The 22,847-nt window shown below is 41.5% G+C and overlaps 1 protein-coding gene across 1 annotated transcript in view; it reads right to left on the bottom strand.

The window, feature by feature from the left end:
* The window catches only part of LOC131060776 (uncharacterized), a 191,640-nt gene that overhangs the window by 93,574 nt on the left and 75,219 nt on the right, over nt 1-22,847 (bottom strand). Inside the window, exon 3 of the mRNA XM_057994166.2 lies at nt 2,386-2,454. Within this exon, the coding sequence (XP_057850149.1) occupies nt 2,386-2,454 (69 nt within the window). The remainder of the gene's footprint in view (nt 1-2,385; nt 2,455-22,847) is intronic.

The following is a 22,847-nucleotide window of genomic DNA, read 5'->3' as shown; positions in this document are numbered from 1 at the left end:
ATATATAATATGTGGGTTTGGGTTTGGCATTTATTTTCTAGCTCAAGTCACCCATTGCATGCAGCACCCAACTTGGGTATTGGCACATGGGAATTTGTGAGGTATTTTCTTGTGTTTGAAAGGTGCAAAATCATCTTTTCAAGGCATTTAGGGTCTGCACAACCATTTCTATCAATTTCATAGCCTATGGAAAAGTTATTTAAGATTGTTGTCCAAACTCCAAGTGCAAGTTAGCTGATTTCAATACTAATTCAGTCTATTTCATTGCTGCATTTTTGGGGTATGTTTGAATTAGATATGTAATGCTATTTAATGACCTGGGTTGCTCTTACTTTTAGAAAAAAGTGTATTTTCTGATCAGAAATAAAATCTGAAATTTTCGGCTTCATATTTTTCTGAGTTTGGTCAATTTTCCAAGTTGTTAAATTGCTACAAGTTACTTTATTACCTGCACTTTGTTTATCATCTCAAAACCATTGCAAAACACACTTCAAAAACAAAACAAACAAACAAAAAACAAAGGCAAAACAAGACAGCATATTACAATCATCAACTATTACCCAAACTTAAACCATAGCTGCCATTATTCTGAGCACTAATGTTCAGACAATCAGATCTGAGGATGAAGATCTTCCTCATATTCATAAAAAGCCGTAAGATGGAAACCCTTTGGTTTCACAAGGTAGAGGACAAAGCCCCTTTGCTCAATCGCACAATTTTATCTAAGGTCATGAACATGATCCCATGCTTGTTGTGAACAGCAGCTGCATTGACTTCATATGATTTGTTTTTGTTGATCATTGAGTGCGTGAGTTTAGATGGCTATTACCATTATATTTGCAATGTCTTTGAGTTTACTTTCATGTGTTATTTCTATTGTTACTACAGAGCTTGTAATGTAATCATGACACATTTAATTTAGGGTTTGTGCACTGTATTTCCAATCAGGGTCGTAGCAATGGGTTGCAATAGGTTTAGTGTTTATTTGATATAATGGATAAAGCATTGTATTTATAGGCTATGGTCTCTGTTGTAGCAATGTTTGTCAGATATTTCAAAATTGTTTGATATAATACTGTGCAGTACATGTTCAAGGTCTGGCACTGTACATCCCAGTTCATTGATGTGACAGTTTCAAACAATTGTTCCCACTATTACCAGCATGTTCAATGTATTTTAGATTTTACTATAAATAACAAGGGCTCTGCAATTTGTTTTACATCACTGTGGGCCTGTCTAATAATCTAGGTAATTCACACTGAGGTGTAAATAGGCAGGACCATTATGGATTAATGTATAACAGATTGATTTACATAATAGATGCTCTGCAACTAGTTTTAGACTCCAGTAAACTTGAATTTAATCAGGGTGTCAATGCAAAGATAATGAAGGAAAAACTGATTTGTTAAATTAGGAATTCACAATATTTTGTACTGGCAAAATGGTAAATTCTGGGTATTTGGCTGATTTTGGGTTGAATATTCAAACCAGAAATTTATAAACCCTAAAATAATTTTGTTGGGTTATGACATTGGAGGTCTGCAGAACTCCATCATTATCACAATGCACAATACGACTAATGCTTTTGATTTTTCCATGCCACATAAGTTTGTAGCATGGTGCATAGATCACTAGCGTTTGATTTTTCAATAGCTATCTAGCTCAAAGGAATTATTATAGGAAGTGATTCCGCATCTTAATCTTCCTTTCATCATAGAGAAAACGATGCTTCAGGAATGAAAATTCATATAGTATCAAAAGGTATCTACACTATTATTATAATACATCTTCTTGACTTAACATTTGCCCTCACAAGAAGTTAATTAGATCCTTTTTGTCATTTAAACAAATAAGTCATAATTATATGATAATTCAAGCACCAGATTTTTCCTTCAATGTAAGCTACATCTACTGTGAAAAAGCTCAAGGAAGGAAAGATCACATACCATATTAGAATTTGGGAAAATGTGATGCTCATGTAATAAAACTTACAGAAAGGAAACAAGACGACTAAAGCATAAGAAAATTCCCATAAATAAGTCAGGAGAAGACAATTACAAGAAAAGAAGTTGAGATCTGTTGAAAAAAAATTATGAAATTGAAAAGAAGTTGAGAAGACAATTACAATTAAAATCTTACCTGAAATCTGTTTAAAAATTTGGTTGCAGTCATTTTTTTATGAAATCGAAAAATTAGTTGAGAAATCACAAGAAAAAGCCTAACTAAAATCTGCACATTTTTTGGCATATCATTTTCTATATATCAAGTTCAAACTTAAGCACAAGAGACCAAACATGTAATTTGAGTTGTCACGCATTAAAAATGGTTATGAGATGTTGCATTAATATTGAATCTCCTGTTAGGCAGAAAATTCCAAAAGATTACCTGATGGTCAGTTCTTGTACTATCAAAAGAAGCTTCTATGCGATGCTGCAATCTCTGCAATTTTCTCTCCTGAAATCAAATCATGATTCATTTATGAACTAAAAAATTCATATTTACTCCAACTACACTATGGCATGAACAACACAATTGAAAAATAAGAATAAAGAGGAAGCAATAAAATATCAGCAATAATAGTCTTGACAGTCTTGAGAGTCTCATTTCACTGAGAAAACATTATTTATTTCTGCCATATAACCTTAAATGTCAAATGGACAATTAAAAGGAGTCAAAAAGTGCCTCGAATTTTTCTTTAAATGACAGTAGCAGCAACATAGTTTCACAATCTCCGTTATAACAAAGGAAGATATATGTTGAAGGATGAATTGTTTTGTAAATGTCAAATATACCATAGTTCCAAAAACTAGTCCACAATACAGCCTCACCTTTTAAGTTTTAAGATATTGTTTATCCCTATATCTCTGGCACATGAAATCTTTTGATATGCACCTATCAAAACCCCAATGTGATTAAAAATTTATATGATACCATAGTAGCATTCTATTTACACATCATTGACACGAGTGGTAAAAGTGTAAATGGAATTCAATTACCAAAGTTTAAAAGAGGAAAAATCGTTTCAGATTAGGATGAGACTTATTGTTGAGCAAATCATTAGTTTCAGATTAGGAATGGATGTAACTGGCATTGAAGATAATGGATCAGATTTGATTGACCCCTTCTATTTTGAAAAGACCAAGGTGCTACAATTGCCTCCCATTGATTGGTCAATTCGAGAATTAAAAAATCTAGATGAAAGAACAGCCTATGTTGTTAAAAGATAAAAAGAGTGGGTTACGGAGAAAATCTTTGAAGCCACAGCCACCCGGACTTCCAGTAAAAATAACTCTTCAAGGAAGAGAATTGATGATCATGAAGGTTCGTCTTCTTCCACCAACCCACAAATTTCCACTTCAGCCACAAATTCAGAGCAAATTGCTCAAGGGGATGGTGGTGATGATGAAGACCCAAACGAAAGAGGAAAACTTGCAAGAGCATGTGAGAATGATCCAAAAAATAAAGAAAAGAAGGTCAAAGCCAAGAGAAAAGACATTGGATCCAATCCAAAAAGCTGGAGAGGAAAGAGAATATGCAGTTTCTCAGCAATCTCTTAATGATGAGGAGCAAATTCCTTCTATCTTGCCGTCTACTATTATTACATCACCTCCTCATGATGATTTCACTCCTCTTGAGATGCCAGTTGGAAATGTTTCCCATGATGAAGCTCCTTTTGCCATTTGTCCCTAATGCTCTTGTATCATTGGACTCTTAATTCATTGACATTCGAGAGCCTTTACCGGTACCACCTTTTTCATGGTTGCAACAAAGCTTGCAAAGGAAAACGAGGGTTATCCAATTAGTCACTAGGTGGTAGTTCTATTATAATTAAATATTTTTAATTAATTAAACTATGAGATTTCATACTCAAATAATGAGCATCATATATCACCTAATAATCAAACAATTGGCAATCATAATCCTATGCTATATATTATCAGAGCAAGAGCATAAAGAGGTTTCCTTTCAATTTGCTGAATGTGAAAGTTTCTAGAAGATATCACCAGATATATTGCACAAATGGTATTGTGCAAGAGCATAAAGTGCTTTCCTTTCGAGTTCAACATGTCTACTAGTATAACCTGAAAAAATGATTAGAATAGCCTGACCTGCTCTGGTACCATGTTAGAAATTAGGATCTTAAGATACTAATCATTATAAATAAGATATAAAATAAATGCATTAAGAAACATACAACCATAAATTAAATATGATTATATAGCATAGGACTATGATTGCCAACTGATTGATTATTAGGTGAAGTACGATGTTCATTATTTGAGTATGAAATCTCATAGTCTAATTAATTAAAAATATTTCATTATAATAGAACTACCACCTAGTGGCTAAATCCAATTATGTGCATGGTGATACGACTCATCATAAAGCTCCAAATTCCCACACCTCTCAAATGAGAGAGAACCTCCTTAAATATAGGAGGAAGGGTGACTTCACTACTCACACCTTTTCAATAACCCCCATTCACAAATAATTAATAATCTAATAGTTATTAGATTATAATTATTTCGAATGGGATATGCTTATAAAGCATATAATATATAAGGTTTTATAACCTTATATTAGAACATTATATATAAATGTTATAAGGATGTGACCCCTAACAACATTATGTTCTAACAAGTTTCTTATGTGTGTTCTTCGATTCTCATGGTGGAATGAATGGAATCCTAATTTTCTATGAAGCTCTAATAGCACTTGTATATTTGTTGTTAAGAGTTTCTTTTTTCATTTTAAGTTTTGTCAATCCTTGAGTACTTTTTGGTTAAAAGTACACCTAAATATCTCAAAATCAAATCATATGAGGGAGCTACACCTCTTGAGGTAGAGGAAGATTGCATTTTCCAAGCAGTCTATCCAACTATCATAATGACTTTGTCACTTTCCATTGGGTGAGTTATACCATTTTTCAAGTGACCAATCTGTTCACCAACACAATGAAAACTCCTTTTCGATGTCCATTACACCAAATTGATATGTAGTATCTATTAAATCTGTTATTTCATTATTCAATTTGACAAGTTTTTTGTCTTTGTTGTCCAATGTAACATTGGAAATTCTCTGTCAGATTCCCATCCCTCCAATCATCCATGTCATGTTGCTCTTCATAGGTGAACATGAAAGTGTCATCCTTGTGATTCTCCTCAATATTACAAATCTTACTTCTCTTTATTCTTCTAGTTCTATTCCATCACATATGTCTAGAATGCCTTATAAAAGTAAAGGATTATAAGATAGTAAACATTCATATACATAAGGATGATATAGAAATTAGACTGGGAATCCTTTGTATTACCCATTCTATATTTATGTAGTAGAAATGAGTTACCCAAGTAGTTTTGATTTCTGTAAGATAAAATTTCTTCAGTGTTAGCTGTGTTAGATTGGATGAATTTTCTTCTCACATTATTAGAGGTAGGGGAAGTTAACAGTAAATCTTCAACTTCAATTAGTAGCACATATTTTACATATTCATTTTGTGCCAAGGTGTTTCTGAGTTAGTTTAATGACTGGTTTCACTGTGTAAGTCATGAGCACTGATCATTATTTTAGGACTATTTATTTTATTTTTTACTCAAAATTGTTAGAAATATGGGTTTGAACAATCAAACTAGAGTTAATAAAGGCTTTGTAATACTTCAACTTCCTCTTAATAGTAATTTCATTACTCTCCCAAATTTTTCTTTGAACTTCATTGGGACATAAAATGTGACTTTATCAACATTGTTGATTACATTGTCATCTTCAATATTTCAGTATGTAAGCCAAGATTTGATACATCTAGCCCACCTCTTTTTCAGTCTATGGTGGCTACTACTCATATAGAAGCAATAACAGGAAGTCTATTGTTAGTTACGTTGAGTAGCTTGTATACCCTAGGTGTCTAATCAAGGCTTTAGGCTCCATTAAAGTAACACCCACTTTGATCAAATGAATATGATATGAAGTATTACCATTTCATTTTGGAGTTTTAGGTTGTAAAATGCTTTTGGGCTTGCAACATCTTTTGTTCTAACTCTCACAAGACATGTTGCAAGCTGAAACTTCACAAAGATATAGAACAACTGGAATGAATACCGTGTTGTGGGAAAAAAAAAATCTTATCCAGGTACTATAGTTCAGCATTTCTACCCAATTTCAATATTATAATAAGCATTACAATTGCCAAAGATCTCTTATCTATGTTGCAGTTCCAATTTGAATAGCAGTTAAATTCAATGCCAAGCAACTTGTAAGAGTTGTTACCATACAAAATTGGAGGATGAGATTTCCACTTAACTACCATTACCTTAGTTTTTTTATAATAATGGTAAGCTCATAATTCCTAAAATTAGTTTGCAAACATTAAGCTGCTTGTGCAGATCTTAACATTCTTTTAAGGAACAATATCACCAACATATACTAAAAGGGTGACAATTACCCAGTCATGTTGATACCAACTCAGCCTTCTTCCTCTAAAATTCTTCAATTTTGTATATGTCAAAAGTTAAAACCTTTGAAAAAGAGGACATTCTTGCTTCACCCAGATGTTGAAATTTATAACCATTGTCTATTCACCATTTTAACTATTAGATGTTTCAATTTGTTGTAAAATGGCTTTCATGTTGTCATTGATGCCAAACTTGTGGTTCGGATGATGTTTTCTATGTGGTGCAGTGATGTGTGGCTGTATAGTTGTGCGGATAAATGCTATATGCCGATAGACATGTAAAGTTGGATAGTATATTATGATGTTTCCGAAGCTCTGATTGATGATTGTATGTACAGGTATAGTGTTTCATCTATGTCTGACTATTTCGGTGAATAGTCTGTCATACTATTGGGTCCAGTATGTGGCGGATATACATCAGATGCTTATGCGGTTTTTAGAATAGTATTTTTGGATGTACATCCTCATCATATATCATACTCTCAAAAGACTAAGTGATCTACAGTTCAAGATGTCCTTGCCCAGGTTCCTGTCTGGGCAATCTTGAGAAGTGGTATGGAGGAATACATTGCATTCCTCGGATTGATAGTTGGCAGAATATTGTGTATGGTTCTTTTGAGCTCCCTGATGATTTATGATGCTTTCGTGGTGGTCTGCAAGCTTTGGTTTTGATCTAGGGAGAAGATTGAATGGGTTAACTGTTTTATCCTTCGAAGATGATCTATATGGATTTGGTCCAAGCGGTTTCATGTGGATGGTGTAGAGCTGTTTTGGAGATATATGAAAGGTGTGCCAACATGGTGTGAACCTTCACACATTTCATTTGCCCTCCGCATTTGCACTGGAGATTGGTTTTGAGGCCGGCAGTTATGCTTACACGCGCTTCAACTATTTTGGCTGACCTAATGAATATTCTAGGTGTTGCAGTTGATATATATATGTCATAGTCATTGTGTAAATGAACGATATAAGGTATGAGATATATGCAAATAAAGAGTAAAGCAACTAAAAGGTTCGGATGTGTTATAGAGCAGTGGTAAAGGCTGTTTCAGATGAGTATTAAACTGTATTCCGTATTTTGATGTAGCACTCTTACAATTGATTCTTTTGACATCATTGTATTTGAATGAGCTTATGTATCTTGCCCTGAAGAAGTGATCTTTAGTTGTGCAAGTCCTTGTATCTTGCCCTAAGGTTGTGCGCCTTAGTTTAGCAAGTCCTCTCAGGGGCAGTGAGCTCCTTGATAGATTGCTTAAACATTGTAAACAATTTCTTATATATTGTGAGAGTGATTCTCACTATGGTTTTTCCCTCTTTGGGTTTTCCACATAAAAATCTTGGTGTTATGTATGTTTGCTTTTGTGATTTCAATCATTTAATTCATGCATATGGTAGATAGAATGAATGTTAAATCCGATCCAAGTTTTAAGTGTAAGTTGATTCACCCTCCACACCCTCCCCTCTCAGCATCCGGTAGTGTTTAACAATTGGTATCAAAGCATGGTTCTTGAAGGATCAATTTAACCACTGAGGTAGATCTAGGATTTGAACACTATGTTTGGAGAAGATTTAAATGATGAGGATACTATGGATCAGAATGATTGGGATGGTGTTGAAGGTGTTGTTGATATGGAAGGAGAACTGAGGTGTGCTTTGGCGAATCTAGATGAAAGTAGGAAAAAATGTAGGAGAGCTGAAGAAATGATTGATCAATTGAGAAAGTTAATCGATGGGAAAACCAAAGAATGTACAAATCTTGAGAAGGAAGTGGCATGGCTGAAGGAAAATTTTAAAAATGCAAAACAATAGATGGACAAAGGTCTGAAGCTCAGAAGTGGCAGTGAACTACTTGATGTGATGCTCAGTGCTCAAAAACAATATAAAGATAATGTCAGACTTGGCTTTAAGATTAGTGAAAGCTCTAGGGCTCTCGGCAAAGAAGACAAGGAAAAAGGGAAGGTCAAAGATGAAATGATGAACCCTAGCAAAGATCAACAAGATTTCTTCAGTCTGAAACTACAAGAAGAATATCAGAAGGACCTCTCCTACTCAAACCAAGTACTCATCATCTTTCAATAGTAATTGTTTTTCATGCAATAGATTTGGACATAAGGCTAGTGAATGTAGGGATCGGATTAGAAATCAATCTTTTAATGGAAAATCTTATGCATGCAACAAGTTTGGACATAGAGCTACTTAATGCAGAAGTATGGTATGAAATGGATATGGAAGTAAAAATCATGGTAGATTTGTTCAATCTTTTAATGGATACCATTATGCTTGCAACAAATTTGGACACAAGGCGGTTGAGTGCAGATCTAACTTCTAAAGAAATGGCAGTAGAAATATTAAAATGAATGGATATGATTCACTGCAAGGTCTGATATGCTATAACTACAGCAAAATTGGACACACTGCCAAGTTATGCAAAGGAAAAAAGTAGAGGTCTACTAATCCAACAAGCGAATTGATCTCAATAAAGAAAAGGAGAAGATGAAGATGGAATGGGTAAAGAAATCAGATGAGAAGACATCAAAAATGAATGAATCCGCACCTATTGTTGGTGTCAATTCCTCTTCCATGAACTAAGTAGACTAGCACTGTCTGAGGGGGAGAGATGAATGCAAAGCTTATGTACCCCCTTATGGTTCGGATGTTGAATTACATGGTGGGATTTAGAAATGCTTTTCTAGAGTATTCCAGATGGATCCATCAATCTAGAGCATTTGTTGTGACCTACTGGTGAAAGAGTATTAACTTTTGGGATATAATGGTATAGTGCATTTATGGCAAAGAAACCCTAGTGGGTGAGTAAAAGGATAAAGAGAATGTTAAGATCATCTTTGTCACTTACGAGCTTGCTCTTGCTTCTAACAAAGATATCTAGTGTGAAGTTGGGATGGGTGTTTATGTTTGGTTATGTTGAGTCGCTGAGAGGTTCCCGTGGGGTAGTTGGTAGTTAGTGACGGTTGGCAACTTGGCCAACCGTCAAGTCTATATATGATTCGGATGGAACCTCGGCAAGGATGGTATTGTATGTGAATATTCTTGAGAATTCAATAAAGATATCATTCTTCTGGTATAGCTGTTTGTTGTTGTTACTTATGCTTTAATATATGAATGTTTTGTTACATGAATAGTTGGTATGTGTGGGAAATCCTTGGTTTACCCGTGAATTTACCAACCTCACATTAAGGACTAAACATTTTGGCGTTGTTGCCTAAACGAACATGGAGATAACTATAGCAGCAGGCGGAAGGAATTAATGGGCCGGCTATTCAACAAGCAATTAATTGTCGTGGACAGCGACACGCACGAAGAGAGTACTGCGGAAGAGGCACGAGAGGATCAGTTGACGGCAGACTTGGTAGAGTTGTGGGACGTGTCAGTCACGCAGTACGTGCGGAGGGAGGCTTAAGAGAGATTCGTCTCTGAAGGCATGGTACGTGTGAACTCACCGTCAGCACTCCCGTCTTTGACCTGCTTAGAAGTATTCTAAGGTTACTCGCCAGAAATTTGATTGCACTTCAAGACCGAAAGGAGGAAACTGCACGGGAACTCCGTTGGCAACAAGTACTCCAAAGGTACGAAGAGCGCAACCGTAGGGAGGAAGAGGAGAGGGAGACAAGCCGACACCATACCTCTGGCACTTAATGCCCCTACGGCCAAACAAAGACAAACGTACCACTGCCACTGAAGGAGTAGATGAGGGAACGGTACAGAGATCTCTCCGTATAAAAGAACAGGTTGAGCGGAGGCGGCGGCTAAGGGAGGTTGCTGACTCGAAGAGCCCTGAGAAACGTAGCAGGAGTCAGAGTGTGAGTCGAAGTCGTAGTCGGGAGAGACAAAGGCCGTGTACGTGGAAGGAGTTGGCGGAGGTCGCCAGGAACTTGCCACTTCCAGACGTAGCGGATGAAGATCTCGCCAACCAGGCCCCACACTCGACGTCGAGTGAAGAAGACTCTGGAGCCAAGTCGCAGAGCAACCCGTCAGAGTATTCTGAACAAGGAGAGGAGGCAGTACGGGACCTACACGAAGAGGTCGCCAATATTTTTGAAGCAACATTATTCGGCATCAGGAATTTGTCCTTGTCAGAGGAAACCAAAATAGGAGGGTCAAATCAAGAAACCTCGGGAAGGAGGGACTATAGGAGCGAGGGTGACCAAAGCCTTGCGGACAAGGGTCCAACTAGGTCAGGAGCGTACGGTACCTTCCAGACACATAATACCTTCCAGGCATATAGTAACTTCCAAGCGCTACATAAAACCCTCCAGACAAAAACAATGGCACACACCCTGGAGAAACAAAAGCTTCCAAAATTCATGGGCGACGGGTCGGAGGATCCCGTGCGACATTGTAAGACATGCGTGACCATTTGGGAAGCAAATGGCCAGGACAACCGGGATTACTGGTTGAAGGCATTTCCAGCCACTCTGCAAGGAATAGCCATTGATTGGTATACGGACCTGGATGCCCAGTATAAAACGTCCTGGAACAATCTGAAGAAGGCTTTCCAAGAGGAGTTCAAACTCCTACGAAATGACAATGAAATTGTGGCAGAGATTTACAATACCAAGCAGGGAAAAAGCGAAAGCATGCGGGCATATAATAGAAGGCTGAGGGAACTGCTCAACAAAATGGAGAACGAATCAGTTGATGGCCTCAAGAAGAGATGGTTTGTTGAAGGATTGGTACCATCTCTCAGACGGAAGATGAAGGTGGTCCCTCCGCCCTCGTATGACGAAGCATACAACCGTGCGATGGATATTGAAAGTGAAAATAAGACATCCAGGGGGAAGCGCCGAGTGAGCGATGGTGACAGTACGGATGAAGACAGCAATGGGGAGTCCAAAACCGTGCAAGCACTCCGAAGGGATATGATGAGGATGATGAAAGAACTGAAGGCTAACAAAGAAAGTGGCAAGGAAGGGAAGGAACTATGGTGCACCGACTGTAAGACAGAAGGGCACACTAAGGGGAGTTGCCCTCGTAAAGCTTTCTGTGACATCTGCCAAGTAATGGGACATTCCATTAAGGAATGCCCGTACAACTTAAAAGCACGGAGCACACAAGTGCTCTATGCCCAACCCGACCAAGTCACACCGCTAGCGACACCTTTGAAGCCGGCTGCAAACTTTGACACCTCTCCTGGAGGGTACCGAAACAACCGATGGGGTAACAACAAGTCCAATACTAATACTCCGCGGAGTACAATTCAATACGACGCAAAGGGACGACCAATGATCCAATGACGAAAATGCAACGAATGGGATCACGTTGCGGGAGAATGCCAAAATGGAGATGACGCAGGAAGTTTGTTGTGCAAATGGTGCGGTCCGAGGAATCATGAGGACACAGCGTGTCCAAAGCAAAAAGGGGTGAATATGCTGGAGGTAGAAGAACCGGAGAAAGGCATACTGGCAATCACAAGATTGCAAAACAAAAAGCCATGTATCCTAACCCTCGCACGTAGAAGGAAAGACTCCAAGAAGCCAAGGCAAATATTGAGCGGGCGATGGCAGAAGAACGAAGGGCCTCACACTCGGCTCCCAGTACCCCATTCCGGTCAAGACCGGAGAAAACAATCATTAAGTAGATGTTAGAGACCACCATACTCGTGTGGGTATCCAACCCTCTGTAGACCATGCAACAGTTGAGGATGGCCCTGACAAATGCAGCCGGCGACACTGCCATCAACCAAGAACACCGGACGATGGCAAAACCACATAGTACAACCCAGGTGAAGGTACCTAGTATAGAGGTCGTGGACCCTATGCTGCTCACGGTAAGCATTGGACGGAAACCTGTTGTGGTGGAGATGGACATAATGGGACAAAAGCTCACCAACATTTCATCTCATCGGTGCAGATCGGCACGGCTGTAATGTCCTCTTTTCTAGGTGACATGAGATGAGCAAGGGTTGACCTACCATTCGAGTTCCCGTAGGTCAATGACATGGTTAGGGGACTCATTCTGAGGATCATGGAGCTTTGCAGGGGCTCTGTGAGCCATTTTGGACTTTCAGACAATAGTTCCTACATTTTAGGGAGGTCTCCTATTTTTTAGGGAGAACTGGCAGTTGACTGAATGACCACCTGGGGGACCAAGGAGTAGAGCAGGATCTTTTTGAGCAGTTACAGGTGTTTGGAGAGAGGTTCCTACTTTTTAGGGCGATTCCCTACTTTTTAGGAGGTTGTGACAATTTCCATATTTGAGGTTCCACGGGACCATACCATGGTTTCAGTTTCAGGAAGATTGGGTGTGTTTCCTAGTTTCTAGGAGCATCCCTAGATTTTAGGGATGGGACTACCAGTTGACCCATCTTGTCCGGCATCAGTCACAGACAGGTGACAAAGTCAGATTCATGTTTGGTTGGTTATTTTGGGCTATTATTGGATCTATGGAAATATTTTAATATATTTAAATATTTCCTAAGTTAGCGATTAAATAAATTAAAATAAGGCTATGTATATAGCCATTTCGGAGTAATAAGGGGTTTTTGGCTTCATCTGGTTTGATATGCCTATGTGTTATAGCTCGTTGGAAAGGTCTTGAACTTTGCTACATGATTCTCACCTCCCGGAGTCTTTTTGGATGCTTGAAGCTATTTATTCGCAATAAAGTGATATTTTTCTAAAGTTTGATGCCATAATTGGGAAAGTGTCACTTTAATTATAAAGCGCAAGCTTTATTATTCTTTAGGGTTCGACTTGCAAAGGGAAAGGATTTATAAGGAGATGAAAACCTAATTGATAGCATCTTTGATCATTTTGAAACTTGCGAATTTGGGAATTGCTCTGGAAGAGTGATTTTGGTCTGGGACGCAAACCCCAAGTCTGAGCTTGCTGGGGCATAGCCCTCAGCAGGAGTTGACAGTGGATTTATCCAGGATTGCACAGAGATTGTCAGAGGTAGAAGACACATCTTCTTGGCCTGAAGATTCAGCATGCATATTGGGGGTTTCAACAGGGCCGCTGGTCTATTTCAGCTGGCACGTGATTTGCAGCAGCTTCCACGCCTCCTCTGCAACCATGTCTTGTTTGTATGTTGGCTTGAAGGGTTGTATTCAACTTATTTGGTCTTCCTTGTTCGTTGCCAGTAATATTCCTCCATCTGGCATCAATTCTAGATTGAGAACAGCTCCAAATAAATGTATGGATTCTTGCTGAATATAAAACTAGGTTATTTGCCTGGTATGATTTGCAGTATTTTCAGATTGCTTAGGTGTTCTTACATATGAACATTGTTTACTGTTTTATTTCACAGTTGTTGCTATTTATCAATTACTTTACTTATAACATCAAAACCCAAAAAGAAACAATCCCTTTCTGCAACTTCTGTCTATTCTATAAGATCACCGGAAAATTACAAAATATAGTATGTTTAATTAAGAATTTACAGCAGCAACAGCAAAAGGATCCATTTGGGATCTTTCAACGGCATCAAACCCCTCGGAACTCTCATGGCACAAAAGGTGGTGATTGGGACACAACAATTCATTCTGGACTTTGTCGTCATTCCACTGGAGAGAAAAGCGTACGACGCCCTCCTAGGAAGGGGATGGCTGATCATGGCTAGAGTCAATCATAACTGGAAGAAGAATACACTCTCAATCGAAAGTGAAGGCCATAAGTATGTGATTGACCTGAGGAATCAATTCGTCAGTGAAGAGCTTGCGTCATCTGACTCCGACTCGAAAGACTCAAATAGATGGGAGTGGGGTTCCAAAGGAGATAGAGGAGGAAGGGAACCCAACGAGGAAGGAGTATTGGAACTGGACAGATGCTCTAAGGATGGAACTAGTTTGTTGGTCGGACTCTTCCATTGGCAGATGGAGGACTACGAGGTCTTCCACCCAGAGTGCCACATGCTGCAAATATGGGAGATTGAGGAATCAAGTGGCGGTATGAAAGAACAATCATTTCCACCGGAGTACAGCAGGTACCAGGATGGAATGGCACGAGTGGATGATACGCCATCTCACCAGTTCGAACGAGACAAACCCATCAAGTACGAGGAAAGGGGTGTGAAAAAAGTTAATCTAGGCAAGGACGAGGACCTGCAGGTAATACTTGTACGGGATGACTGGAACCCCATAATGAAGGCGGCGGATTTCAGGATATTTTAGGAATACAAGGACGTCTTTGCCTGGACCTACAAGGACTTGAAGGGGGTACCACTGGAATTGTGCGTACATCGCATAACCCTCGTACCAGGAGCCCAACCCGTACGAAGGAGACCGTACAGGATGAACAAGAACTACGCGGCCAAGGTGAATGAAAAAATCAACAAAATGTTGGAGGCTGGGAACATATTCAAAGTGGAAACCAGTGATTGGGTTTCCCCAATAGTCATTTCTCTCAAGAAGGAAGCTAATCAGATAAGGATATGCATGGACTTCAAGTACCTAAACACAGTAACAATCAAAGATCCATTCCCAATCCCATTCACTGACAGCATTCTGGAAGAAGTAGCTGGGCATGAGATATACACGTTTCTGGATGGGTTTTCGGGATACAATCAGATAAGTATTGCGGAAGAAGATAAGCTAAAGACCACATTCATGGTAGAGGAGGGGGTGTACGCCTACAATCGCATGCCCTTCGGGCTATGTAATGCACCGGCAACCTTCCAGAGAATAATTTTACACATTTTTCACAAAACGTAGGAAATTTCAGGGCATTCTTAGATGACTGGTCGATTTTTAGTGATTAGGACACCCATCTAAAGGCACTTGGGGAATGTATGGAGAGGTGCCGGAAAGCTAGGCTGGCTCTTAACCCAAGGAAGTGCAGGTTTATGGTACCGCAAGGGAAGCTTCTCGGCCACATTGTTTGTAAAGAAGGTCTGAAGATAGACCTGGATAAGATAGGAGTGATTGTCAACATGGAGAACCCAACGAATGTGACAGGGGTGAAGTCATTTTTGGGACATGTTGGCTACTATCGGAGGTTTATCAAAGGCTTTGCACAAGTCTCCTGGCCCCTAGATAAGCTGACAAGGAAGGGGGAGCCGTTCGTATGGGGTACGGAGCAGGAAGAAGCCTTCAAGGAATTAAAAGATCGGCTAGTAAGTGCACCAATACTGGTGTATCCGGACTGGAATAAGGAGTTTCACGTCCACGTCGATGCCTCCAACTTTGCAATTGGTGCTACTCTCACACAAGTAGGGGCGCAAGGACTGGACCATCCGTCTTCTTTGCCAACCGACTCTTGTCAAGGGCTGAACGAAACTACAACACAACGGTGAGGGAGGCACTCGGGATGGTGTACGCAGTACAAAAGTTTTGCCACTACCTGTTGGCTACGCCGTTCACATTTTACGTGGACCATCAGACACTAATGTATTTGGTAAATAAACCAATTATCCAAGGTTGGTTAAGTAGATGACTACTGCTCCTGCAAGAGTTTACCTTCACCATTATTGTGCGGCCAAGCAAGTCCCATGTGATAGCCGACCAATTATCAAGGATCAGATCGGGAGAACCAGTCGAAGGGGTGAACGAGGACTTCCCTGATGCACACTTGTTCCAAATTGCAGTACTACCATCGTGGTACGAGAAGATCAGCTAGTACCTCTCTACTTCCACATTTCCAAGGGAGATGCCACCGGGGGAACGGCGGAAGTTGGCAATAAAAAGTAAGACTTTCCATCTAATCAATGGCCTGTTATATAAGATGGTGATGCAGAGATGCTTTGAGTTGCTCTCAATCACCTAGTTGTCTTTCTTGTTCTCTCCAACCTTCTAACTCCTCAAGCCCATCCAATGGTACTTGGTAAGGGTTCTGCTAGTTAGACCTCCAAGGCCTAATCCACTTTGGCTTGCCTCCAAGGTATAGCCACAAATGTTTTACAACAACACTTTCCTATTGAGGATTCCACCTCAATCCCTATCACACCTTCCCAACGCTCCAACAACCTCTGCAAAGGATCTTTAACCACAAACTTGTTCCATGAGTGTAAATGAAGTTGACACAGTGTCTTTGGTGTCTTCTAAGGGTTTGATCACCTTTAAACCCATTGCCAAGCCTTGTCAAGCTCACTTTGTCTATATCGGGCTCCAAACAGACCTAATTCAATTAAGCCTCCTTTTACTGTTTTCAGGGCTTAAGTGCACATCTACCCACACAAGGCCCCAAACAAATTACATTTATGAGTACCCTTTTCCTAGTTACATACAATTTTGCAAAATGGCATCAAGGTTCTCCGTACACATGGGGTTTCTAGAACTGTCCTATTTTTAAGGGTTTTAGGGCTACCCAGGTGACTTGCAAACTTGGCCTTAGAAAGCTTCACCAATCAAAACCTCTGCACAAACTAATCATGGATTCTTAAAGGGCATTCAATGGGGTCTCCAAACATCTATCAACTTTTGCTCTACCAATCCATGTGTGCTCTAAAAACGAACATCTTTTGTTGTCCTAGTCTCACCAACTCCTAGATGTGAGCCTAGGGTATCATTGTAAAAGCACCAAAAAGGCCTGCAAAGCCAAAATACGTACACTAAACATATTTACAGACCCTAACCTAGCATTCCACTGGATTTCAACCGGTGCCATCAATGGGTGCTCAAGTTAGAGCCATTTATTGCTTAAACCCTAGCCTACAAGGGTTTTGTACCTAGTTCACAGAGAATGGTTTGAATCTCTACAACCAGACACAATCAAACCTTGAAATCTACCTTGATGGAAAGTAGATTCACCAGTCCTTCATGCCCTGCAAGTAGGTTCCTCTGACAAGTCCGTACTGGACCGTACAACACAGCAAAAAACAAGAAAAACAGTGAAAGCGGTGTAAAAACAAGGTTCTTCCTTACAAACAAACCTTGCTCTGCATTCCAAACACTTCCAACCTGTACAATGATGTTGTCTTTGGCTTTTAACATCATGATTCAGTTGGTTAGAACCAATTTCTTCACCGCCAACAACATAAAGTGCAACTTTTTGCAATGTTGCAAATGCTGCATAGGATTTTTACATCTTTTTGATCCTTAAGATGCAACCTTGCACTCAAGTGTACTCCAAGGCTCCAAAGGCCCTCTATGCATTCTAGGAGACCTAAAACAATGCATTACACGCTTCATACATGATGACTCTGTTTTTAGAGTAGTGCACCTGTGAACAACATCAGTATTACATCTTTCTAGCATATCAACATCCTAAACACAACAAGAGCTTGGACAACTCAACCATGACTTCATTAAGTCCCAAATGGTTGGTCCACTTATTACAACATGAAAGACAACATAAAAGACTTAAGAACAAACCAAAATTCGCATGGAGTAATAGGTGCCCTGCACCAGATGGGCCCCGACCAAATCTTGAGGAGATGTGTTATGGAGGAGGAAATTCCCAGTGTGTTGAAGGAAGCACATGACGGGTTAGCAGGCGAACACATGGGACCAGATGCAACTGCCAGGAAAGTACTTATGGCCGACCTGTGGTGGCCAACTCTACACACTGATGCCCAAGAGTGGGTGGTCGGGTGTGACACTTGCCAATGTGCAAGAAAACCGCCCAAGCAGGACTTCATGCCCCTCTTTCCCTCGCAGCCACAGGAGCTATTCGAACGGTGGGGTCTAGACTTTGTAGGACCCTTGAAACCGAGTAGCATGCACAGGTGCAAATATATTGTAGTAGCTACAGAATACCTCACCAAGTGGGCAGAATACTCTGAGTACGGCACGGTTCTTGTATGAACAGATCGTCACGAGGTATGGGATACCCCTTCAAATCACCAGTGACAAGGGAGTGCACTTTATCAACCAAGTAATTTGTACCATGACCGTAGAGTTCAAAATATTTCACAATCTCTCTGGTCCGTATTACCTCCGAGCTAATGGACAAGCAGAAGCAACCAACAAGGTGTTGGTGTCAATAATTTACAAATCGTTTGGGGTGGAGCAAGAAGACTGGGAGGGACGGCTACCAACCGTACTGTGGGCTTACCACACAACCTACAAGGTCACCATGGGGCATACCCCGTTCCAGCTCATGTATGGGTAGGAGGCAGTGGTACCGGCAGAGTACATCGTACCTAGCCTCCGGGTGGCGGTGGATAATAGACTCGGTCATGAAGAAAGCTTGAGTGCAAGGCTTGACAGCCTGATGAAACTGGACGAATGAAGAATAATGGCACAATGGACAACGGAGGTAACGCAACGACGGCAGAAGTACTGGCATGACCAACACCTACGGCAAGTCAACTTCCGACCGGGGTAGTTGGTTTTGAAGTATAACACCCGAAACGAACTCCGACTGGGGAAGTTTAAAGTTCGTTGGCTCAGACACTATAAGATCAGAGAGGTCGGCCAGAACGGAGCGGTGAAGCTATCTACTTTGGATAACAATCCAATCAGGGACCCAGTGAATGGTTCAAAGCAGAAAATCTACAAAGAACGGAACAAACCTGTGATCGGGATTAACATGTTGGGATACGCCACCAAAGGGCACTGGACCATTGGCCAGAACAAGGAAGCCAAAGAAGACCCGATGGTAAAAGAAGAACCCTACCAGAGAGATGAGGAGTGGGTAAAGCCTTTTGCAGCCGTGGAAGAGCGGCTTCTGCCAAAGAAGGTGGAAGGTGTTGCGGTTCCCAGGAACCACAAGCACCTCACAAACGCGTATTTTGGGGAGCCAGCTGTATGGGTGTGGGTTTCAGGACATTGGAAGAAGCGGGCCCCATATGAGGGTCTTTGAGAAGAGTACGTAGCATACGATATCGATGAAGAAGCTGAAGCCCGAAGGAAAGCCGAGAGTGCAAGTAAAGAGGAGGAACCTGAAGACCTAGAGGCAGAACTGGACTTGGAGAAGTACGGGGCAACCCTAGGTCCCTGTTTAAAAATGGTGCTGAAAACAGAAGATTTATTCATCATTGCCTCCCAGCCAAGTGAAGCGGAAGCCGGACCCAATTCATTATATCGGGTGATCCCTAACCCCACGAGACCCCCGGAGGTTGATGGAGAGAAAGTAAAATGGTACCAACAGTACGGAGGCCGTTACATTGACGGGCGATATAAGGGGGTGGGACCCGCTCTGTTAGTTGACAAGATATGGGACCTGGAGTACGTAGGGTCATGTTGTGCACAAGAATGCTATAGGAGGTTGTCGCACGTCTATATGTGGTTGCACGATTCGAAGATAATGTTGAAGACTCTGAATGACTCCTCAGGAATGAAGAGGAACATTGGAGATGAGGACGTTGACCAAGGGTCAAACAAAAAATGGAAGGAAGACAGGTCAAGTGACAAGGGAAGAGCCAGGAAGAAATATAGTACCTGCACAGCGAGAAAGAAACTAAGGGGGCATTAAAATCATTTGCCAGCAGTAGTAGAGGCAATAAGCTACCCTATATAGCACAAATGGCCATCTGAACGATGCAACCTAACGTCAAGATACCATAGTAAACTGAAGGTACGAAGAATCACATTTAAAAAGTGTTGTCAAATAAAGGAATTAAAGCAATTGATAAGAGACAGGAGGGTAAAAATTAAAATAAAAGATTATGAGGGGCTAAAAAGGCGAGGGTTGGCAAGTATAAAGAAATTAAAGTGCCAGGCAAAAGTAAGAAATAAGTAAGGAAAAAATAAGAGTGATAAAAAGGCAATTATTTTGTAAAGAATTGAGAAAGTATTTAAGCCTAACCCTAACCCTAACAAAAGGAAGTGATTATAAAGACCCCCAAGAAGCCCAAATGTATACAGCGCAAAGAAGAAATCTAAGCAAACCTAGCAGCAGGACGGAATCGAGAGGAAGAAGACAAGGATCCGTATGGCCAGGCACAGAGAAGGAACTAAGTTCGTACAACGTACAAACCGACCGTACGGACGAGCAGGAGGAAGTGTTGAAGGAGTTACAGGTTGGTCCGTACGGTGTACGGATTGCCCGAACGAGAAACCGCGAAGACCAAGCATCGAGTTCGTACGGCGTACAGAGTGTACATACGAACACAACAGAGACAAGCAAGGCACGACATGACACACCGTATGGCGTACGGCAATTGTAGCGCAACACGACGCACGGCGTATGGCGATAATGCTTGGTCCATACGGTCTATGTCGGCTCCAGCAAAGTAATCCGTACGGTGTACGAAGTTCACAACACGACGTACAACATAGTCATTCGTACAAGGTGCAGTGCAGAACATACGGCAAATTGGGAGGATTGTACAGCAACGTACGACCGCCGACGCAGGAGAAGGGAGAATCGTGTGGACAGAAAGATCACTACCGCACGAAGGCCGGCACATAGTCCGTACGCACAGAAAACAAGCATGTATAAGAATTAAAAGTGTTGTTTTGCAAATCAAACAGGCAGAGTTTACTATGCAGTTAGGAGGAGGGGTACGGAATCCATACGGTGAGGAGGCAACAGCTAGTATAATGGGTCGTACAAATTGGCGGAGCACACTTTCACACGGTTATAATAATGGCCAAGGACAAGACAAAGGCAGAAGAACAGAGCAAAGCAATTGCAGTGCAGCCATGATAGCCACAGAGCCAACCAACAGCATCAAGAAGGCCAGAAACAAGCCAAAAGTATAGAAGGATTCAGAGGCAATCACGGTGGAGAATGTAGCATTTGAGAGTGTGACTGGCAGCGAATGTCGTACCTGGCAGGAGGAAACTTCCCCGGACCATGTGATAAAGGATTCCTTCAGGAAAGCTCAGGTAGACCATGCCATCCAAATGCCCACATTCAACATCAAGGATTTTTAGCCAGTACTGCGAACTGTGGTATCCGGATACAACCCGCAGGAAAAGGCTTCCATTATTTAGTTCCAGGGATGCATGGTACGAGTTTCATTCAAACCAGACGACTTCAGGAAGGTATTTGGTATACTGGAAAAGGGGGCATCTGCAGCGAAACCAACCAAGAAGCTCACCAAGGAAAAAAATAAATGGCTAATGGATTTGGTATGTAGGGATGACCTCACAGAGGAACAATGGAAGAGGCCTGGTCGGACAGTAGGGGGTTGAAGCGTGCATTTATCGCACCAGGAGAGTGGAGAATGCTAATGGACTTGGTAAAAGTCGCCTCACAGGAGCTAGCCGTGCATCTCACATAGCCGTCTGGATGATAGGGTTAATGAATGGGATTAAGTGTGGTAAAGTGTACAATTGGGGGCAACTGTTGGCAGAAAGAATCCATGATTTTCTCAAGTTGGAACACAAGACATTTTACATGTGCCACCATGCCATCAACCTATTCTTGGATGTCATATGCCTACAAGTACCGCGAGAAATGTGGGGAACCTTCGAACTGCGCGGACGAGTGGAACCTAATAAGTCGACCATGTACTACTATGCCCATTTGGACACACTGGGTGACACCGCGCAGCCGGCAAAAAGGAGGAAAAAGTTGGACGCGTCCGTAGAGGTTGAAGATGTCAGCAGCATCGAGGAGTCTGAGGAAGAGGCGGGAGAGCGGCGATGAAGGGTTTCGTATGGCACCACACACAACCGTAGAGGATGAAGGGGAAGCAGAATTGCAGCAGCCGGAAGAGGAGGAAGGGGAAGATCAGCATGGAGGGCTATGAGCGCAATGGAAGAGCACGAGGGTGAAATTCACACCCCCAAAATTATCTTCGACACACTTGGTACCACAGGAAGCACTTACGGTGACCAGTCCGGTGGGGGACGTACGACCAGTAGGAGTGTTGTTCCAAAAAATCAATGAAGGAGAACCACCGGCACAACGACGGGTGTCACTACCACAGATCAGCCTAGCTATACTTGCGTCGGAAGCTACGGACGGTACCAGTATGGCAGACCAGACAATGGCAGAGGAAGTCGCACCAAGGAAAAACGAGGTCACCGTACAGGGAATTGGTACTAGTGCGGCAGGTTCAGGTACTGGTACGATGAGCACTACTACGGTACCAACAAAAACTGGTACAATACCAACAGGAACCGTTACGGTACCTGCAGGAACCAGTACGATAGGTGCTAGTACGGTACCAACACAGAAGGATGAGGCAGGGGATGTATTGATGATTGGGGATGGTCTGGAGGACTTGGCAGTACTGGAGACACTGACGGATGAAGATATAGATGCATCGTTGGATGCGTGGTTGGGGCAGTTTGCACTCACACCTCACCCCCCTCCCTCCCTTGCACCGCATAACATGGCTATTGGGCCGCACCGGACACACGACAGGACTACCTCTATCACAGACCAGGATGTGGGGATGTCTGTTGACACGAAGCATAGGGCAACAGGAAGTGGTGGGCAGAGCCGGAAGATCAACTATGATGGGGAAAGCGGGCCAGAAGGATCACTGACAGGACTTCACCTCACTCCACCAGATCCTAGCGATCCAACAGGTTTGCTCCAGCGGTTCCTATGAGAGCTACAGGGGATTTCAAATGTGGCATGTGCAATGGCACAGTTGACTGGGC

The sequence above is a fragment of the Cryptomeria japonica genome, chromosome 10 (assembly GCF_030272615.1).
Source record: "Cryptomeria japonica chromosome 10, Sugi_1.0, whole genome shotgun sequence".
In the NCBI taxonomy this organism is placed as follows: Eukaryota; Viridiplantae; Streptophyta; class Pinopsida; order Cupressales; family Cupressaceae; genus Cryptomeria; species Cryptomeria japonica.
Note: the sequence above shows the minus strand (reverse complement) of the source record. Positions and strands in the feature narration are given on the sequence as shown.